General features: G+C 38.0%; 1 protein-coding gene across 4 annotated transcripts in view; it reads left to right on the plus strand.

Annotated features, from left to right (window-relative positions):
- The window catches only part of LOC126481027 (titin), an 804,028-nt gene that overhangs the window by 530,334 nt on the left and 255,529 nt on the right, over positions 1–18,165 (plus strand). For all 4 annotated transcript variants that reach the window (XM_050104491.1, XM_050104492.1, XM_050104490.1 and 1 more), the window contains 4 exons: positions 7,179–7,309; positions 7,392–7,568; positions 8,840–9,112; positions 16,469–16,660. In XM_050104491.1, coding sequence (XP_049960448.1) covers positions 7,179–7,309; positions 7,392–7,568; positions 8,840–9,112; positions 16,469–16,660 — 773 coding nt within the window. The remainder of the gene's footprint in view (positions 1–7,178; positions 7,310–7,391; positions 7,569–8,839; positions 9,113–16,468; positions 16,661–18,165) is intronic.

An 18,165-nucleotide genomic window follows, 5' to 3' on the forward strand; every position in this document is an offset into this window, starting at 1 on the left:
TGTCTGTGTGTGAAGGCCTTGGTGAGATCCTCAGCATACTGGGGAAATGAGTTTTTGTCACTGCAGATACACCATCCCCAGGTGGACAGGCTGTATGGAAGGGATTTTTGGTGTGAAAGGGATGACAACTGTCAAAATGCAGGTACTGTTGGTTGTTGCTGGGTTTAATGTGCAGATATGCAGATGGAGCCATCAGAGAGGAGGTCATCAACATCTAGGAAGGTGACATGCTAGTTTGAGGAGGACCACATGAAGTGGATGGGAGAAAAGGTATTGAGGTTGTGAAGGAATGAAGATAGGGTATCTTGGCCCTGACTCCAGATCATGAAGATAGCATCAGTGAACCTGAATGAGACTAGGTGTTTGATGTTTTGGTAGGCCATGAAAGTCTCTTCAAGATGCCCCATGAAAAGGTTTTCATAGGAGGGTGCCATGAGGGTGCCCATGGCTGTGTTGCGGATTTGTTTATGTACCTTCTCTTCAAATGAGAAGTAGTTGTGGGTTAGAGTAAAGTTAGTAATGTGTATGAGGATGAGGTAGTGAGTTTGGAGTCTGAAGGATGTTGGGAAAGATAGTGTCAGTAGTGGTAAGAGCATGGGCATGAGGAATGTTGGTGTATGGGAAGATGGTGTCAACAGTGATAAGTAGGGATCCAGGATGTAAAGGGGTGGGGATGGTGGAGAGTCAAAATGGTTTGTGTCTTTGATGTGATAGACTAGATTAGGGGCAATTGATTTGAAGTGTTGGTCGATGAGTGCAGAAATTCTTTCAATGTGGGCACAATAACCAGCCACAAAGTGGCATCCAGGATTGTTGGGTTTGTGGATTTTGGGGAGCATGTAGAAGGTGGGTATGTGGGGTTTCATAAAGGTGAGGAGGGAAATGGATTCAGGGGAGATGTTCTGGGAAGGGCCTAAGGCTTTAAACAGGGACTGGAGTTTGTATTGGACTTCCAGTCTGACAGAGTTTGTAGGTGGAGGATTCAGATAATTGGTGATTCATAACAACTGAGGTGGAACCTTTACCTGCAGGTAGGATGATTAGGTCAGGATTTGTTTTCATGTTGTGTATGGATTTTCTTTCTTCTAGTGAAAGGTTGGTGTTCTGAGGGAGGGATCTGGTGAAGGATGGTGAGGCTAAGCTGGAGGTAAGGAATTCCTGGAAGGTGAGCAGCAGGTGGGTAGGTGGGATTTGGGAGGATCATGGTTGGATGGTGGTATGAACTGGACGAGGCAGGGTTCATTGTTGGAATTAGGGTGGTCTTGGTTGGAGAGATTGGCAGGAAAGAAGTGCTTCCATTGCAGGGGTCAGGAGAAGGAGAGTAGGTCTTAGACAAGTCCAGCATTATTAAATTTGGTGTAGGGCTAAAGGTGAGGCCTTTGTATAGGACAGAAACTTTTGTGAAGCTGAGGGTATTGGTGGAAAGGTTAACAACAGTGAAACAGGTATGTTTTGGCATTGGATTTGGATTTAGTGGAGGGCAGGCAGGGAGTTTTGGGGGATGTGGCAAGCTCAAAAGATCAGCTAGGCAGGATTTAGCTGTTATGAGGGGTGGATGAGGAGGAACATTGTGAGTACACTAGGGCTTGGATATTGGTGCTCTGAGGTGGCAGTAGGATATCAACAGGTTGGATAACTTATGGAGATGGTGTCTGGATTGCTCCTCCAAGTACTGGAGAGCAAGGGACTTAATTTCAGAGATGTTATGTGTGGAGTATGGATTACAGAGTAGTAGTGTCTTGTGGAGGGAGCAGAGGTGGTTCTGGGATGAGTGTGCCATGGAGATGTGTTTTTACAGTACCACATTTGTGAGAGCCAGGGATTGGCAGAATATGAAAGGGTAGAGGTAATTGTGAAAGGTGGGGTAGGATCCAGAGAAAGGAATCTTTAGTTAGGCTGTTTGGGGGGGGGGGGGGGGGGGGTGATTCCATGGTTTGGCAGCATTTGAGAAACGAGATGTGTGACTAGGTTTTAGACAAGGAAAGGGATACTTTTGTGAACTGATGAAGAAAGATGGAGCAAGAGTCCGTTTTGGCAGGAATGATGTAAAGAAAATGGGAATGATGCAGAAATGGGCAATATGGGTGTTGATGGTTGTGAGAGGAGATGTATAAGTGAAAAGACATGTAAAGATGCATAAAAATACACAAAAGACACTCAGAAACATGCATAGATATGCAAAAATATGCACAGATACACAAAAATACACACAAATACGTGAAAATAGGCAAAATATGTGAACCATGTGGAACCGCTCCCGAAATTATTCTGGCCTCCACCTACAGTAACATAGTGTCCCTACACCCTCCACCCCAGCAAGATCCACTCCTTCTTTCCTGTCATCTCCTCCCCATTATCATCTTCCACCCTGTTTATTTGTGGGCCTCTGCCAATGCATCTGCCCGTCTTTCCCCATTCCTCTCCTTTTTTGCTCCTTTTTGCCCCACCTCTCTGCCCCACTATCTCCCGACACAGTGCCTGTTGGTAGTCTTGTCCCTGCACACTCAACCAGACAGCATTTTTCTCCCTCCCTACCCATACGCTACTGTCCCTTCCCTGCCACCTCCAGATTGCTGCTTGCATCCCATGTGATGTGTTCTGGTCTGAGATGCTAGAGTTGGCTGTCGTGTGTTCGTGAGGTGTGCTCGCTTGTGTGTGTGTGTGTGTGTGTGTGTGTGTGTGTGTGTGTGTGTGTTTTATTGACGAAGGCTATAGGCTGTAGACAAAAGCTATAAGTGAGTGTCTTTTAATTGTGCCTGTCTGCAACTTGATGTGTCTTCTATGTGCTAAGTAGCAATCTGTCTTTCTCTACATTGTAGATATTACTACCTGGAGTTCGCATTGTTTGATATTTAAATATCAATTATTTTAGGCAGACAAATTAATCTTACATGTGAAAAATGTATTTTATTTTATTAATTAAATGATTTTTGAAAGAGTATAATATCACTTTTATCTGCATGCTTGCAGTAGCTTACTTGAAATCTGTGTATGAATGAAGCCACTGCAGTAGTCATGAGCATGTATTGTTGAACATCACTGACATGCAACAATCAGTCTGTTTGGTCTCAGTTGCTCTTTGTCTTTCTGTGAGAGGGGTCATATTTTCTTTGTGATGCAGCCATTTATCATTCTGTTTGTAATGTGGTATGTTTTAACTGATGTAGTGCTCAATGACTTACAACATAAGATATGAATTCATGGAGTGTTGGAAAATTACTTACTGCACCATGCCATTTGGTGACCTACATCTCCAAGCTCTTCAAAAATTTTCAGAGCTGAGTTAAAACAAACAGATTTGGTAGTGTTACGGTCCAACACAAATTTTGCAGATGATCAAGAAAGAACTATATGTGGAAATCACAGTTACTATTACTTAAAGGTTTTTGAAAGCCTCAAAATCAAAGGCTTCATATACATCTGAGTTATGAGTATTTCTTTAGATAAGTACCACTTTGCATGGACATTCTCCCAGAGTGAAATTATCAGAACATCACCATATCAAAATGTTAATATCTAAAAAAATTATCTGTGACCAAAAAGAATTTTCAGAAGTACTTATGTTATAGGTAAAGGATAACATATAAAGTTTCATGAAAATGTGAGATCGAGGGTTACAAATCCTAGAATTATTGGGTGATTTGACATGGAATGGCCCTGCAGTTGTCATAATGTAGAAATGGAGGGATTTATCTGATGCCCAGTAACTCAGGATTAGTGACTTTCAGGACAAGCCTGTAAGCATTTCCGAAATGGCTAAGTTTGTAAACTGGTTGTGTGCCTCTGTGGTTAAAGTATACTCGGCATGGCCAAATGGTATTATCCAAAACCGGCATCAAGGCAACTGGGATGCTTCATGGGCTGTAGATGTCAGGGGTGAATGATGTGTGTAAAGATACATACATGTGAATACACGTGCAACTATTGAGTGACTGACCATCCAGGTGAGGCAAGAGGCTACCAACAGAGTCTCCTCAACCACTGTTCATCAATAGTTACTGCATATGGATCTTCGCAGCAAGTGCCAGGTTCATGCACTTGTAATGACTGCCATTCATCAGCGATGAAGGCTGGAATTTGTATGCCAACACCACAACTGGATGTCCACTGAGCGGATACAGGTTTCCATTGCAGATAATCATGTATTATGGTGCATCGGGCAGTTGTCTGTTGACATGAAAGGTGTGAAATATCTTTAAACTCCCTGCCTCATTTGTCAGAAGGATCCTGGCCAGAGGATGGAGAGTTGTGGCTTGGAAAGTTTTCATGATATTCTGGAAGGCACAGTCAGTGGACACAAGTATGCACCTATCCCTGGGGACCATGTCCACCCATATTTGCTGTTTGTTTTTCCTCAGCACAGGACAGTGCAATGTGCCACACAGCTCGCAGTGTATGTGCAATGGGATTAGTATATCATACTCCCCCGGCCATCAAACTCCCTGAATTTAAATCTAATTGAGATTTTGTGGGAGCATTTCTGTGAGGCTGTTCGCATCATGGAGCCTCAAGGAGTCCCTGTCAGTACGCTTCAGAACCTCACCGACTCTCTTCCTGCGTTGTCTCACAGTGGTCCACAGTGCAAACGGTGGCAATTCAGGCTTTTGACAAGTGGTCGCATTAATGTGACTGGACGGTATATTTGGGTCATTGTTCGCTAGCTTTTGATTCCCATTCGTGTGCTACAGTAATTGTTGGTGTTATTGTATTTGTTGTACAGAAATGATTATACTGCTTTTTTGTGAACTGTTGGGCAAGAAACCTCATTAATTCTCTGAGGGACATTAACAATTTCTTAAAATATTATTTCTAATCATATTAATTAAAACACTGTCATCATGTGCAAAAATCAACTGTGATGTATGTTACGTCGAAGGTGATTCACTTGTACAAGGAATAGAAATAGGCTCAACATTCAGCCCTGTGAGTCTACATTCCTAACGTCTCCCAAATCACTAAGATTTTCTCCCTTTCCTGCATCATTTAGATTATGCATCACCACTTTCTGTACTCATGATTCAAACCAGTTATTTGTAACACAATTAAATCCAAAGAATTTAAGTTTTTTTAAAAAAGAAATTTAATGATCTACACAACAATATTCTCGATAGATAAAAAAATACAAACTGGTATCATTTTACTGTTACAGCTTATAATATTTGTATAAATGCACTCTCAGTTCAGCAACCCTTCTGAAACCCAAACTGTGATGCATTAAATAAACTGTTTCTTCTTGAGTGTGATACTACACTGAAATGAGGCATAACAAGTTAATGTGATGGGTGTATGAAGTATGTGACATACTGTCTGTGTAAACACTATTCTTTACTACTGTGTGTAAAAACACTTCTGTGAGAAATGAGATAATATTTGTAAAATTACACTGTTCATTTTTTGATGTGATACAGTTTTATTCTAAATGAACACATATAACTTCTGCAGATGTGGAAACATTATGAGAATATCAGCCTCATTGGCCCTGAAAGTTATGTGATATGCTGCAGAGGGGCAGCTCACCAGGGAACCACCAAACTTCTGCACTGTAACAGCTGAATGAACTTTGATTTTTATGCAGCGTAAGACCACTTTCTGTTTGTTAATTGGTGATCATTAATGAGAAATTATCAGTTTGCATGGAATTCAGCTATTTCTGATTGTCAAAGTGTTATACTCTTCACTGTCCTCCATTTCCCATGTCATTATGTAGATGTAGATTAGGTTTGTGGCTAAAAAAAAGCAAAGAAAAAAAATTTTGCAATTGTATTCATTAGTAAGTGGTAGTAGCATTATTGTCCAGAGAAGTCTTAATTTCCCTGATTCATAGTGGACTGCCAGTTTCCAGCAAGAAGTACAACTCACTAATAATACGCCTCTCCATCCGTATACTGACCAGTGTTATTTTAGGGCCAGTAAAACCTAATAAATGTGGCATTGGTGGCATAGTGATACTGCAACACCCCATTTAATCAGTTTATGCCCTGAGGAGAGCCACTGTAACTCAGCTGAAACAGTACATTTTAGTATTTTAAGTATGTTAAAAGATAACACAGCAGTATACACCCCAGGATGTTTTTAATGAGATTGGCACCCGCTGCAGAAGTTTACACACTTATAACAATGCAATAATATTAGGAAAAGGATAGATTGCTACTCACGGTAAACATGACCCATTCCGTTGCAGACAGGCACAACGAATAGACTGTTACACATTGTAGCTTTTGACCAAAGCCTTCTTCAGCCAACACACACACACACACACACACACACACACACACACACACACAAAATCAAGCACACCTTATGACATTATGGCTACCAATGGCAGCTCCGACCAGAATCTGTCTGTCATTGCCGGTGGCGGAGGTCATGTATGCCTGACATGCGCTTGCTTGTATGTATGTGTATGTGTTTTCTTTGCTGAAGAAGGCTTTGAGTGGAAGCTAGTAACATTCTTTTCATTGTGCGTGTTTGCAACTCAGTGGGTCATTTTTACGGTGAGTAGCAACCTATCCTTTTCCTAATAATGTTAATATTCCAACCTGGAGTTTCTGCTTTTTAATGGTGCAATAAGGCTCACAACTGCAAATACATAAAAGTAATTGTTAGAATAAATATATGGTTTCTATATAGTGTCCCTAGACATTAAAAAGCTTGGTGACATCATGCCAATAATCATGATCAGTGTGTGAATCCTCATCTTGTTATTTTCTGACAGTTGTGGGATATATTATACATGACATGGTCCCAGAGACATGTTATAACACAGAAGTACATTTTTCTTAATTAAACCCAATCTGTCATGCCAGTGTACTGTTTGCCCCTGGCAAATGCTTTGTATACTAATTGATGATTCAACAGTGTTGATGCTAGTCAGTTCTAACCACATGACAAAATAGTAATTCACCCCTTCTTATATCAAACTCTTACTATTTGGAGCACAAATTCTCTCTTGTATTATACTCTTTTTACAAGATGTGCTACCATGTTTTCTATTCAGTTGTGCCCAACCTTTCTAGAATAACTCTGCCCTCTCCAACCCCCCCCCTCCCCCCGCCTCCCTTTTTACTTCTTCAGTTTTGAGAGGAAAAAAAGTATTTTTCTTTCTTGAGTTTTGTTTAATGTTATATACTGTAATCCAATTGAGGCATACATTTCGTTAGTTGTGTAAACTGTTACAGGAGAGTCACATGGCCAGAAAGAAGAAATGACTGCTAAGCTCATAGATCTACATGGGAAACTCCAGGTTATTGCTACAGATTATCAGATATTACTACAAATGCTTATTGCATTCTTCAAGAATATGGCAGAGGTAATCATATTTGAGAAAGTTGCAGTGTTTATTTGTGTTTCTAGCTATACAAATTGCTAACTTTTTCTGTATATTGTCACAGCTGGAGAAGACAATAGAGAACCTGGAATCACAGTATAGACACACACGCCTGCCAAGTTCTGTGTCTGACATCGAGCTCTTGTTGAAAGAACATGAGGCATCTCGGCAAGCTGTCCTTGAACTTTTTAAATTCACACAAAATGAAAAGGAACAAATAGTCATTAGAATCAAGCAACAGGTGGGTAAAAATCCTTGAACATAACATCTATAAACATGTAATTTACTGTCATTGATCTTGTAATCCTATCTTTAGTATTTGGTATCATGCTGAAACGTTACTTTAACCTAAAATTTTATTTTTTAAATGACAGTTTATTCACTTTTAGCTGCTACTGCTTTTATCTCACTTTTGCATTTCCAAGCTTGAAAACTCATTTTAACCTGCTTACTGTTGTCAAACCTTGCCCTCCCCTCCCACCTCCCTCCCTCACACATAAACTTTCCTGTGCTGTTACATCACTGTCTGTTCCTTGATACCTTAGGATGAATGCTATCAATGGATACCTTTTTTAGTCAAGTTGTACCATAAATTTATTTTCTCCCAAATTTCGTTCAGTACCTCTTCACTAGTTATCCAGTCTGCTCATCGAAACTTCTGCATTGTTCTACAGCAACACATTTCAAAAGCCTCTTAGAATGATCATTGTCACCTGCTTGCAGAAGTGATGTGCTCTGGAACATGGTTATTTCTATTACTTTAATAACCTTCTGTACAAGTGCTTATGTATGACATTTAACTTTTCAAAATTTATAACAGATTTTGTTCATTATGTTAGGCATTTGTAATAATTTGTAACTGACAGACCATAAAACTTGTAACAAATCTTTGTTAAAAGATATAGTGTGGTATAATAATTGTCAGTCTCAATTAGGGGTTGTGCTGCTTTTGCAATTCATCATTTCTATTGAAAATGTTCAAAATCTGACTTATTGTTTGTGTTCAAATATTAAATACTTCATTAATATGCACTTTCACCAAATGCATGTTTCCTTTCATTAAATATTTATATTGTCTTTAAATATATTCAACAAGGCGAAAATTTTGTCATTTGTTCCTAATGAGATAGAGGTGTGGTATTTTAAATAACAACAAACAAACAAAGGTTTTAAGTAATTAGAAGAAAGATTAATAGATATTAATGAAATACTAGACTGTTTTTTGATCTGTTTCTAAATCTGAAAAGTTTCAGAATGACTGAACTGCTGACTTGCAAATAAACTTGTACTTATGGTATTTTTTAAAAAAAGGCTAAGAATTATATATTAATTAGGATTCTAATTTATCTGTTTTATTTTATTTGTAATACTATGATGTAATTCCTAGTCTGTCCAAAACCTTTAGAATTGTGTTTGGATAGCTAATAGTTTACCTTAATATATAAATTTTTAATTTTCCTCAGTGCTCAGTCTTGCGAAAACATGTGTGCTAATAATTATACATTTTTGCAGGAACCAGAAACAGCTGCTAAGCATGATATTGACAGTCTGACAAGGCTATTGGAAATAAAACGGATAGCATGGGAATCTGCATGGACAGATCGCAAACTGCAGATTGAGCAGCATCGTCAACTTTGTCAATTTGATAGCGATTTACATCAAATTAATGCAACCTTAAATGATCTCAGCAGACAGTTGGATGCTATAAAGGGACAATATGGAGAATCTCTTGTCAGTGCTAAAGCCACATCACAGGCATTTGTTTATTTTGAAAAAACAATTGAGGTGAGTGAATTTTTTTATTCTACATAAGAAGCAGAATTTTATGACAGAAAGAATTTTATGAGATAAAGAAGAAATTGTCTAAGAAATAAAGAAGAAATTGTCTAAGAGAGTAAATGTTACACAGCTTTCGAAGTTACTTTTTTTTTGAGTTGCATATTATTTAAGCACTGTTAGCAGTAATATCCACAACATTTAATAACATACAGTCGCCGAATAAAACTGAGATTTTGGACTAAAGAAACTATTGCAAGTTTAAAAGAGAAAATAGGTGCAGGAAAAAGCTGTAGGCAGTTGAAAAAGAGGTGGAGAATAAACTGAGAATTTCTTTACTTGCTTTGTATTGTTCAGTGAGGTCCTGCTTATGCAAAATCTTATCAGCACTTCTCTACAGTCACACGTCTCTTCAGTCACACAATTTACAGAATGTTCCTTAAGCCCACTGTTATTCTTCAACCAAATACAGTTTCCTTATGCACATCCTAGCCACATAATGCATTTCCCTGCAAGATACACTACATCATAATAAACTACTGCCATCTACTACAAAGGCTTAGATTAAAATTCATGTCACTGAAACTAGTACTTCTGTATCAAAAAAGACACATAATCTGCCACCTAAATTTTACCACATATGTATGTATTTAGGACCAAGTACTAAAAAATACTTGCCATTTGAATAAAAAAGTATGTAGTTTGTTTCTTATGAACACAAAAATGTGTCTTCAGATTATTGATTTTGATTGGTAATGACCATTGTACCACTCACCACTGACCAAAATCGATAATCTGAATAAAAGAAAAAGAGAATAATAGAAACAAATTCTACACTTTCTGAATCACATTTTTTAGTCACAACTATGTCGCAGTTTGTGAAATACAGTCTACCTGTACAAAATTCGCCATTATCTTGTTGAGCAATAGCACTTCAACATAATGTAGGGACTTAGGTGCTTGTGGTAGCAGCTGTATTGTATAGATACTCATATAGAAAAAGCAATGAATCCATATTTTCCATACAAGAATATGTCCTTTAAAGTTTGTTTTTTATTATCATTTACCATAAATTAATTGCACGACACTCCTTCACCCTACCATAAAAAAAATGTTTTGTCTCCCTTCTATTCATCTACTGTCCTAGTGTGATTAGCCTCTTCTACTCTTGGCAAAACAAAGCATGCCTTTAGGGCATTGGAGGGGCAGTGCAAACTGGACTTACATCCTCTTTCCAAGGCAGGAAGCTGAAGGTACTTTTCAATGAGAGCAGCAAAATGAATGATAAGATAGTCTGATTGGACCACAATATGCTGTGGAGCGTGTATAGACCTGCCCATGGTGTGTTGCTGTTCCACATTTTATGTATGTGTGTACAAGTGAACGGAATATACATTTTGTAAGTGAAATTTATTTTGGATCTCTTTTAGTCTAACGTAAAATGTGGCACATGATAATATAATTTGTATTCGCTACAATACTGAGTGCTCCGTGACCGTTACTGTTTAGGAATGACTATATCACATTAAAAGTATGGATACATACCAATATAATGCGAAAAGAGCTATACAGTACTGACTTTTGTACTACCCGATTTGCTAAGTGCCAATACATTTGCAAAGAAAGGTATGGTCCATAATTAAAAATTGTAGCCGAGTGTTGACCCATCTGCAAATGAAGATGGCACGACTGGATATTCATGGTAACCAATAGTGAGCTTTTAAACTGTAGAGATATCTGAGCAACACAGTTAAAAATATACCTGGTGGAGTGTGCATGTAAGATCATAGATATGAAAGATGTCATCATAATTTGTGGTTTTTTAATCTGATAAAATGGACTTATTTAAGGCTCACTTAATCTGTTTGCATGTGATCCTGAATGTCACACAGCACCCCACAGAAAGTATGCTGATTAAAATAATGTAAATTAATAAATTGTCATCCTTCAATAAATGTGGACAAGAAACGGAATCCAGATGAAGTTGAAAGCTCCTGGGAATCACTGGAACATAAACCATCAAAGGTTCCATTGAAGAACATTAAAATTGTGTTAGGGGACTTCAGTGTGCAGATTGGAAAAGAAAGTAAGTTTAAATAAGGTTTCCTAGACAAGGAAGTAGGATTCCTAAAATAGATACAGGAACTTTGAAAGTGAAGAAACAAGAATTTCACAAATGGCCAAATATATACTCAAAAGACTGGGAGGAGATTAAAACAAAATTAGTCAAACAGCCCTTGAAATAGTTCCACTCAAAATATACAAAGAGCTCAGATGGTGGAAAGAACAGTGTGAAAAAGCATTACCACCTAGAAAACAAGCCTGGCAGAAATTGTATTCCACAAAAAGAAGTGAAGATTTTTCAGCTTTAAACAACAAAGGTCTCAAACATCGAAAAACAGTACTAGGAAGTTCTATAAAATTTTTAAACAATGTCTCCAAATGTACTGACAAACTACCTTATCCCTCAAGAATAAAGACAGAAAACTGGCCCTGAAGAACAACAAAAACTGAGAAATATTAACAAGCTATTTCATTAAGTTGTTACTGTGAGAAACCAAGAGCAAACTTTCCAGAACAAAATCCATAGTACATTCACACAAACTCAGAGCCACCCAGCCTGGATGGAATCCAAAATATCATTAAAGATCTGACGAATGGCAAGACCCCCGAGGAAGATCCAGTAACTGCTGAAATGTGGAAAATTGCAGTCAAATAATCCACAAAAAAGGAGATAAAACTGACCCCAACAACTATAGAGGACTACCCCTCCTTCCAGTGATTTACAAAATTCTTTCAAAAACATTACAAAACAGACCGGAAAGCCAACTGGATAAGCAATTAGGAGAGTATCATCAAGGGTGTAGAAAAGGATGATCCTGTGTGGAACAGATATTAAATCTGAAGTTCAAAGTCAGATATAGACGAATGAGATCTAAAAGCATTTATATAACATTTACTCCAGAAAAGCATATGATTCAATTGACAGGAAACAATTATTCAACACCTTAAAGGAGTTTGGAGCTGACAACAGATCAGTGGCAATAAATAAAAAAAATAAAAAAAAAATAATAAAAAATAAAATAAAAAAACACGAACAAATACAAAATGCAAAATTAAATTTTTAGGCAAAACCTCCTAGGCTTTTGAGATCAAAACTGGCGTAAGGCAGGGAGATGGACTGTCCCCACTGCTGTTCAACTGTGTGCTAGAAAAGATAATCAGGGAATAGAGGAAAAGAACAGAAGAAGAAGCTGTTAGAATACTCACAATTGGGAGAAAAGGGGATAATCTGAGTTCTGATTGTCTGGTTTTGCCGATTATATTGCCATCTTTGCTGAGTCTGTAGTAGATGCAGTCCTACGTATCTCTTTTTAAAAAACAAGGTACATGACATATGTGAAGGAGGCACTGAAATACATGGAAACTGATTGTGGTAGAATAAAAAAAGCAACAAAATTTAAATTTCTAGAAAAACAATAGACAAAGAAGCTAACCTAGCAAGGGCAAGGAAAATGGACATGACTTTTCAACTACCTAAAAACCTGTGTAACAAGAAAGCTGTTTCCCTAAATGCAAAACTTCAGCACTACAGTACTATCGTTAAACCAGAATTCCTGTAGAACAAAAGCAAACTAGTGCTGTTCATTTATCAGAATGTCTTTATGCAACCGAATGCCTTTTGTTAAATACAGCCAAACAGTAAGATGAATTAGAAAAGAAGGAAAGGAAAATGACCAGGAAAATTTTGGAACCATGGTATGAGAATGGGAAATCAAAATTAAGAAGTAATAAAGAAGTTTATGAAAAAAATAGAGTGAATAACAGATATGATGAGGAAGAGAAGAGTTGCATTTTATGAACACCTAAAGAGGCTAGATGAAAACAGGATAACAAAAGAATTTTAACTTCTTTGACAGAAACCACCAACACATCGCTTAAGTGGATAAAAGAAGTTAAAGCAGACTTGAAGGAAATGGATATAATGGAGGAAGAAATAGGAGAAAGATAAAGGTTCAGAGCAAAAGTAAAAGGTTTCAAGGGCTTACAGGAGAAAACAAAGAAAAAGACAGGTGCAGTATGGACAGAAGAAAGAAGGAAAAAACATAGGGGAAAATGAAAAATTACTGGAAAGAAAGGAAAGAGAAAATAAAGAATACTTAAGATATTTTATGTAGTTGTAGTAGGCCATGCTCCTTTTTTGTCATGCTTTGTATGCCTAAGTGTTGGGTCCTGGGAATTTTTTCCTCCCTATTCTTTATGAAATCCCATCTTATCTGACCATTTTCTTTGTTTTGCATTATGAAAAAAACCTGATTATGAAGACTGTAACGCATGTTGTTTCAGTCTACTAGTCCATTGCTGCCTATTATGCAGACATTTTTTCTGTTTTTGGTTAGTTGTAGTTTCATTATTTTCTTGATAGAAATAAGCGAGTAGTTTGTGATTGTGTAAAGCTTTCAGGCACATTAGCTGAAAATGATCTGGTCGGGTCTGCAGCCAGATCATAAAGTCATCTTGACACAATATTTCAGTAGTCCATCTGGCTGAAATATTCAGGCGAGAATGGTGTTTGCTAAACATCACTGGAACTGATTCCTACCATAGGCAGCAGACCTTTTATATGCCATGGAAAAACAACAGTACATGCCAAACGCCACACTGTTGCCCCTAATGCAAAGTGGAGGTACAGCCCCACAGTGGCGAAAGCTGGCAGAAACAGTAAATTGCAACCAAGTCAATGGATCAATACATTCTGCTGGCCAAATCAAAAACTGTTATTTTTTTTAATATAGATTTTTAAGACACAGTCCCAGTAATAATACACAGGAGCAACTTTATGGGTCTGTGATGGGACTTTATGAGACGTTGAGTAACTGGAAAGAGAAGACTCGGGAGATCTGTCTTTGTACAAGGTTTGGACGGGGGGGGGGGGGGGGGCGGTGTTAATTATGGCACGTGAAGGTGTCAGTGAGACCATTGGTATATTTCAAGAGGGGCTGCTCATCACTACAGAAGCGTTGGCCATAGGTGGCTAGGCTGTGTAGAAGGGTCTTTTTGGTATGGAATGGATGGCAGCTATCAGAGTGAAGGTATTGCTGGTGGTTGGTAGGTTCGATGTGAACAGACATACTGATGTAGCCATCTGTGAGGTGGAGGTCAACATCAAGGAAGGTGACTTGTTAGGTTGAGGAGAGCAAGGTGAAATGAATAGGGGAGAAGGCGTTGAGGTTCTGGAAGAATGTGGATAGCGTGTTCTCACCCTCAATCCATATCACAAAGATGTTATCACTGAATCTGAACTAAGTGAGGGTTTTGGGATTCCCAGTGGTTAGAAAGGATTTGTCTAGATGGCCCATAAATTGGTTGGTGTACGGTTTTGCCATGTGGGTGCCCATAGGTGTACCCCGGATTTGTTTGTAGATGATGCCTTCAAAGGAGAAGTAACTGTGGATGAGGGGTGGGGATATACGAGGGTTGTATTTTTTTACAACTAGAAGACATTGTTTATTGTTATTAATTTATACATTGTTGAAAAGATTAGACTTATGTCTATTTTTCAACATAGTCTCAATTTTTATCAACACACTTTTGAAGACAGTGTTCCAGCTTTGGTATTCCTAAGTGGAATAAGTCTCCCACCAACCGATTGAGGAAGCGTGTGACCTCTGATCGGACTTCATCATCATTCTGGAAGCATTTGCCACCTAAGTGTTCCTTTAGCTTGGGGAAGAGGTGATAATCGCTGGGGCCAAGTCTGGGCGGTACAGGTGATGGGGCATAACAGTACACCCAAATTTCTTCAAAAGCTCCTGTGTTTGACGAGCAACATGGGATCAAGCATTGTTGTGAAGAAGCACTACTCCCTCACTCAGTCGTCCTCTCTGGCAATTCTGGATTGCTCGCTGGAGTTTGGTCAATGTTTCACAATATTTGTCTGAGTTTGTCATCCCAGGTTGCATGAAATCAATGAGGAGTATCTCCTTCTGATCCCAAAACACAGTCACCATAACCTTTCCTGCCGACTGCATTTGTTTGAATTCCTTTGGTGGCTGTGAACTGGAGTGACGCCACTGATGAGATTGTTGTTTTGTTTCGGGGGGTGTAATGAAACACCCATGTTTCACCTCCCATGATGATAGAGTCCAACAACTTCTTGTTGCCTTGCAATAACCCAACATTTCTGTTAAAGTTCTTTCAATTGTGCTGTGGGAAGCTTCGGGAATGCGTTCAACAAGTTCACGGACAGTGACCCTCTGATCTTCGAGCGGCTCACTGTTGATCTTCTGGACAATCACATCCGAAACTGGCGGTCTTCCACTCCGTTCTTCATTGTGGACTTCAGTTACACTATCTATTCTATATATCTTACAGTAAGGGATATTACTGTTTCATCAAGGTATTACTTTCAGCTGTTGTCGGTTGTATGTCTTAAACGTCTTTATTTTATGTTCACTGTTTTGCAAGATATTTTCATAAATGACTGATAGAGTGGCACTGGAAACCTTTTTCTGAGTGCCTTTATGCACAACACTTCAATGATGTGGATGTCTTTCATCATTGCAGGTTTTAGAAAAAGCTACGCTTACTTTCTCTTCTTCTTCTTCTTTGGTGTTTCCCCATGGGAGTTAGCCATTTTCGGACTCCACAGGCCTGTCTTGTTCCAGTCATCCAGTCCTAGATGTCAGTCTTCCATTGCTTCCTGCATGTATTTTTGCTGCCTGAGCACTGGCTTTCCTGTCCTGCTTTCTAGCAACTACAAGTACAAAATTTCTCTTGGTCACCTGTGGTTAGGCATTCTTTGTAAATGCCCATACCACTGAAGTGCTCCATTCTCCAAAGTTTTTGCTGAGGGGCACATTATCTCTATTTGCCTCCATACCTTCTCATTTCATATCCTATCTTGCATGCCTCATTCTGTTTTGATCTCAAACATTTAATATTCCAAGTACCAATAGAAATGGTCTTCATGTGTAGCCAAAGTTGTCATCTGTTAATATTCCTGTCTAAGGCCTGTGTGTGGGACTGAATGCAAACATGTCTTTTTCCAGAGAAGGGAGAGCAGGCCCTTTACTCCAATCCTCTTCCAGGAGAACCAGCTCTTCATCTTCCCTTCCCCCTTACATTGACTGTCTTCTGGAACTCTGCAATTATTAAGTGTTTTTATTTTACAGAGAATGCAGTTATTTAAGCACTGAGTGTACTAGTGCTTGTGTAGTATGTCACACATATATGCTTATTTTGAGGGCACACATAATTTCGTTTTGATACAGTAACTAAACAGACGTAGTTGGTTGAGAGAAAAGTGCTATTAGTAATACACACTTATTGGTATAATTATTTATTTTCCTGTTCTCATTACAGCTCCTGGAAGTCCGCATACAGACTTTTGTAAGTACAGCAGAAAATATGCTTTCTACAGAACATGTACCATCACCACATGTAGAGCATGAGCTTAAGCAGCTACAGTCCCGTTGGCAGCAATTCCACAAACAAGTAGCTGAGAGCAGGCGGCTTATTGATCTCAGTATGCAGTATTTCACACTAGTGGAAGAGGTAAAGTAAGAGTATGTCTGTAACTTTTATTGTTTGACCAGCAGCCATGTTGACTTCCTGTATTTCTGTATATATTTTTTGCTGCTAAATCTTTGTTAGTGATTTATATCTTCAGTACATTTCTTGCAAGCTTTTTGATCTAGTTGTATTGTGAAGATTAATATTTTGTGACTTACCAAAAGGTCTCAAGAAGAGTAGAAAAGAATGTACATGTTCACCGCATCACTGTCTCAGTGTTTGCAGATGAATTAATAAATTCTTGAAATAATGAAACTCTCACCTCTGTCTTGCGCGTTCTTTTGAATTTTCACTGTTGCCACAAATTTTACATATTTTATTGTAATGTTTATGTTTTATACATATTTCATTGTAATGTTTATATTTCATTTACTATTTCTTATATTTAAATATGGAAATATGACAGTACATTAGTAACCAGTTCATAGAAAATAAGCTAATGACTGATGACACTGTACAACAATTAGAGGAAATAAGTATTCTTAAAAAAACAGTAATACAGTTTCTAAAATCAATTTAAAGTTCATCAACATCTCTGCCTTATATAAATGTTTAGAGGAGTTGGTGAGTCCATAAATTGCTCAGTACTTCTGATCATTTACATTTATGCCATGCTATCAATATTTTGTAAATTTTGTATTAGTGGTGGTTATGCAATTTTCACAATGATGAGAATGTTTTCTTCTTTATTTAATGTAATGTATATAACTTAAATATTACAACTAGTTCATTAACTCTATTTTTAATTGTGTGTGTGTGTGTGTGTGTGTGTGTGTGTGTGAGAGAGAGAGAGAGAGAGAGAGAGAGAGAGAGAGAGAGAGAGAGAGAATGATGTATTTTTGTATTTGTTAACTGAGATACTAGTTTGAGCTTGTTGATGATATATGAGGTGTGATCAAAAAGTAATAGGAATTCTTTATTTCACAGGCTTTATACATCCAATTATATATCATTGGTACACATGTTTCTGGTGTATGTTTGCATTTTCAGCTGTTTTGAATACTTATTTTATTGTTGACAGTCAAAAGGTTACATGCCTTTTCGAGTGCCCAGTGAATTTTTGGTTTTGAAAAAGATGAATAAAAGAATTTGCATTAAATTTTGCTTGAAAACTGGAATAAAGTGCAGAACCTCATTCAAAATGTTGAGTGTGGCTTTTGGTGAATCTACTGTGAGTAAGACAAGAATTTATGAGTGGTTTAAATGTTTCAAAGAGGGTCGAGAAGACATTGAAGGTGATGACTGTCCCTAATGACATAACACATCAATTATTGGCAATAATATGGGAGAAGTAAAGAAAATGGTTCTGGAAAATTACTGAATCACCATCAGGCAGGTTGTTGTTGATGTTGGCATATCCTTTGGCTCATGCCAAGCAATTTTTTCAGATGTTTTGGGCATGAAATGTTTAACAGCAAAGTTTGTTCCAAAATTATTGAATTTCAACCAAAAATGATGTCGCATGGACTTTGCTCAAGTATTGCTGA

Source organism: Schistocerca serialis, chromosome 5 (assembly GCF_023864345.2).
Source record: "Schistocerca serialis cubense isolate TAMUIC-IGC-003099 chromosome 5, iqSchSeri2.2, whole genome shotgun sequence".
Lineage (NCBI taxonomy): Eukaryota > Metazoa > Arthropoda > Insecta > Orthoptera > Acrididae > Schistocerca > Schistocerca serialis.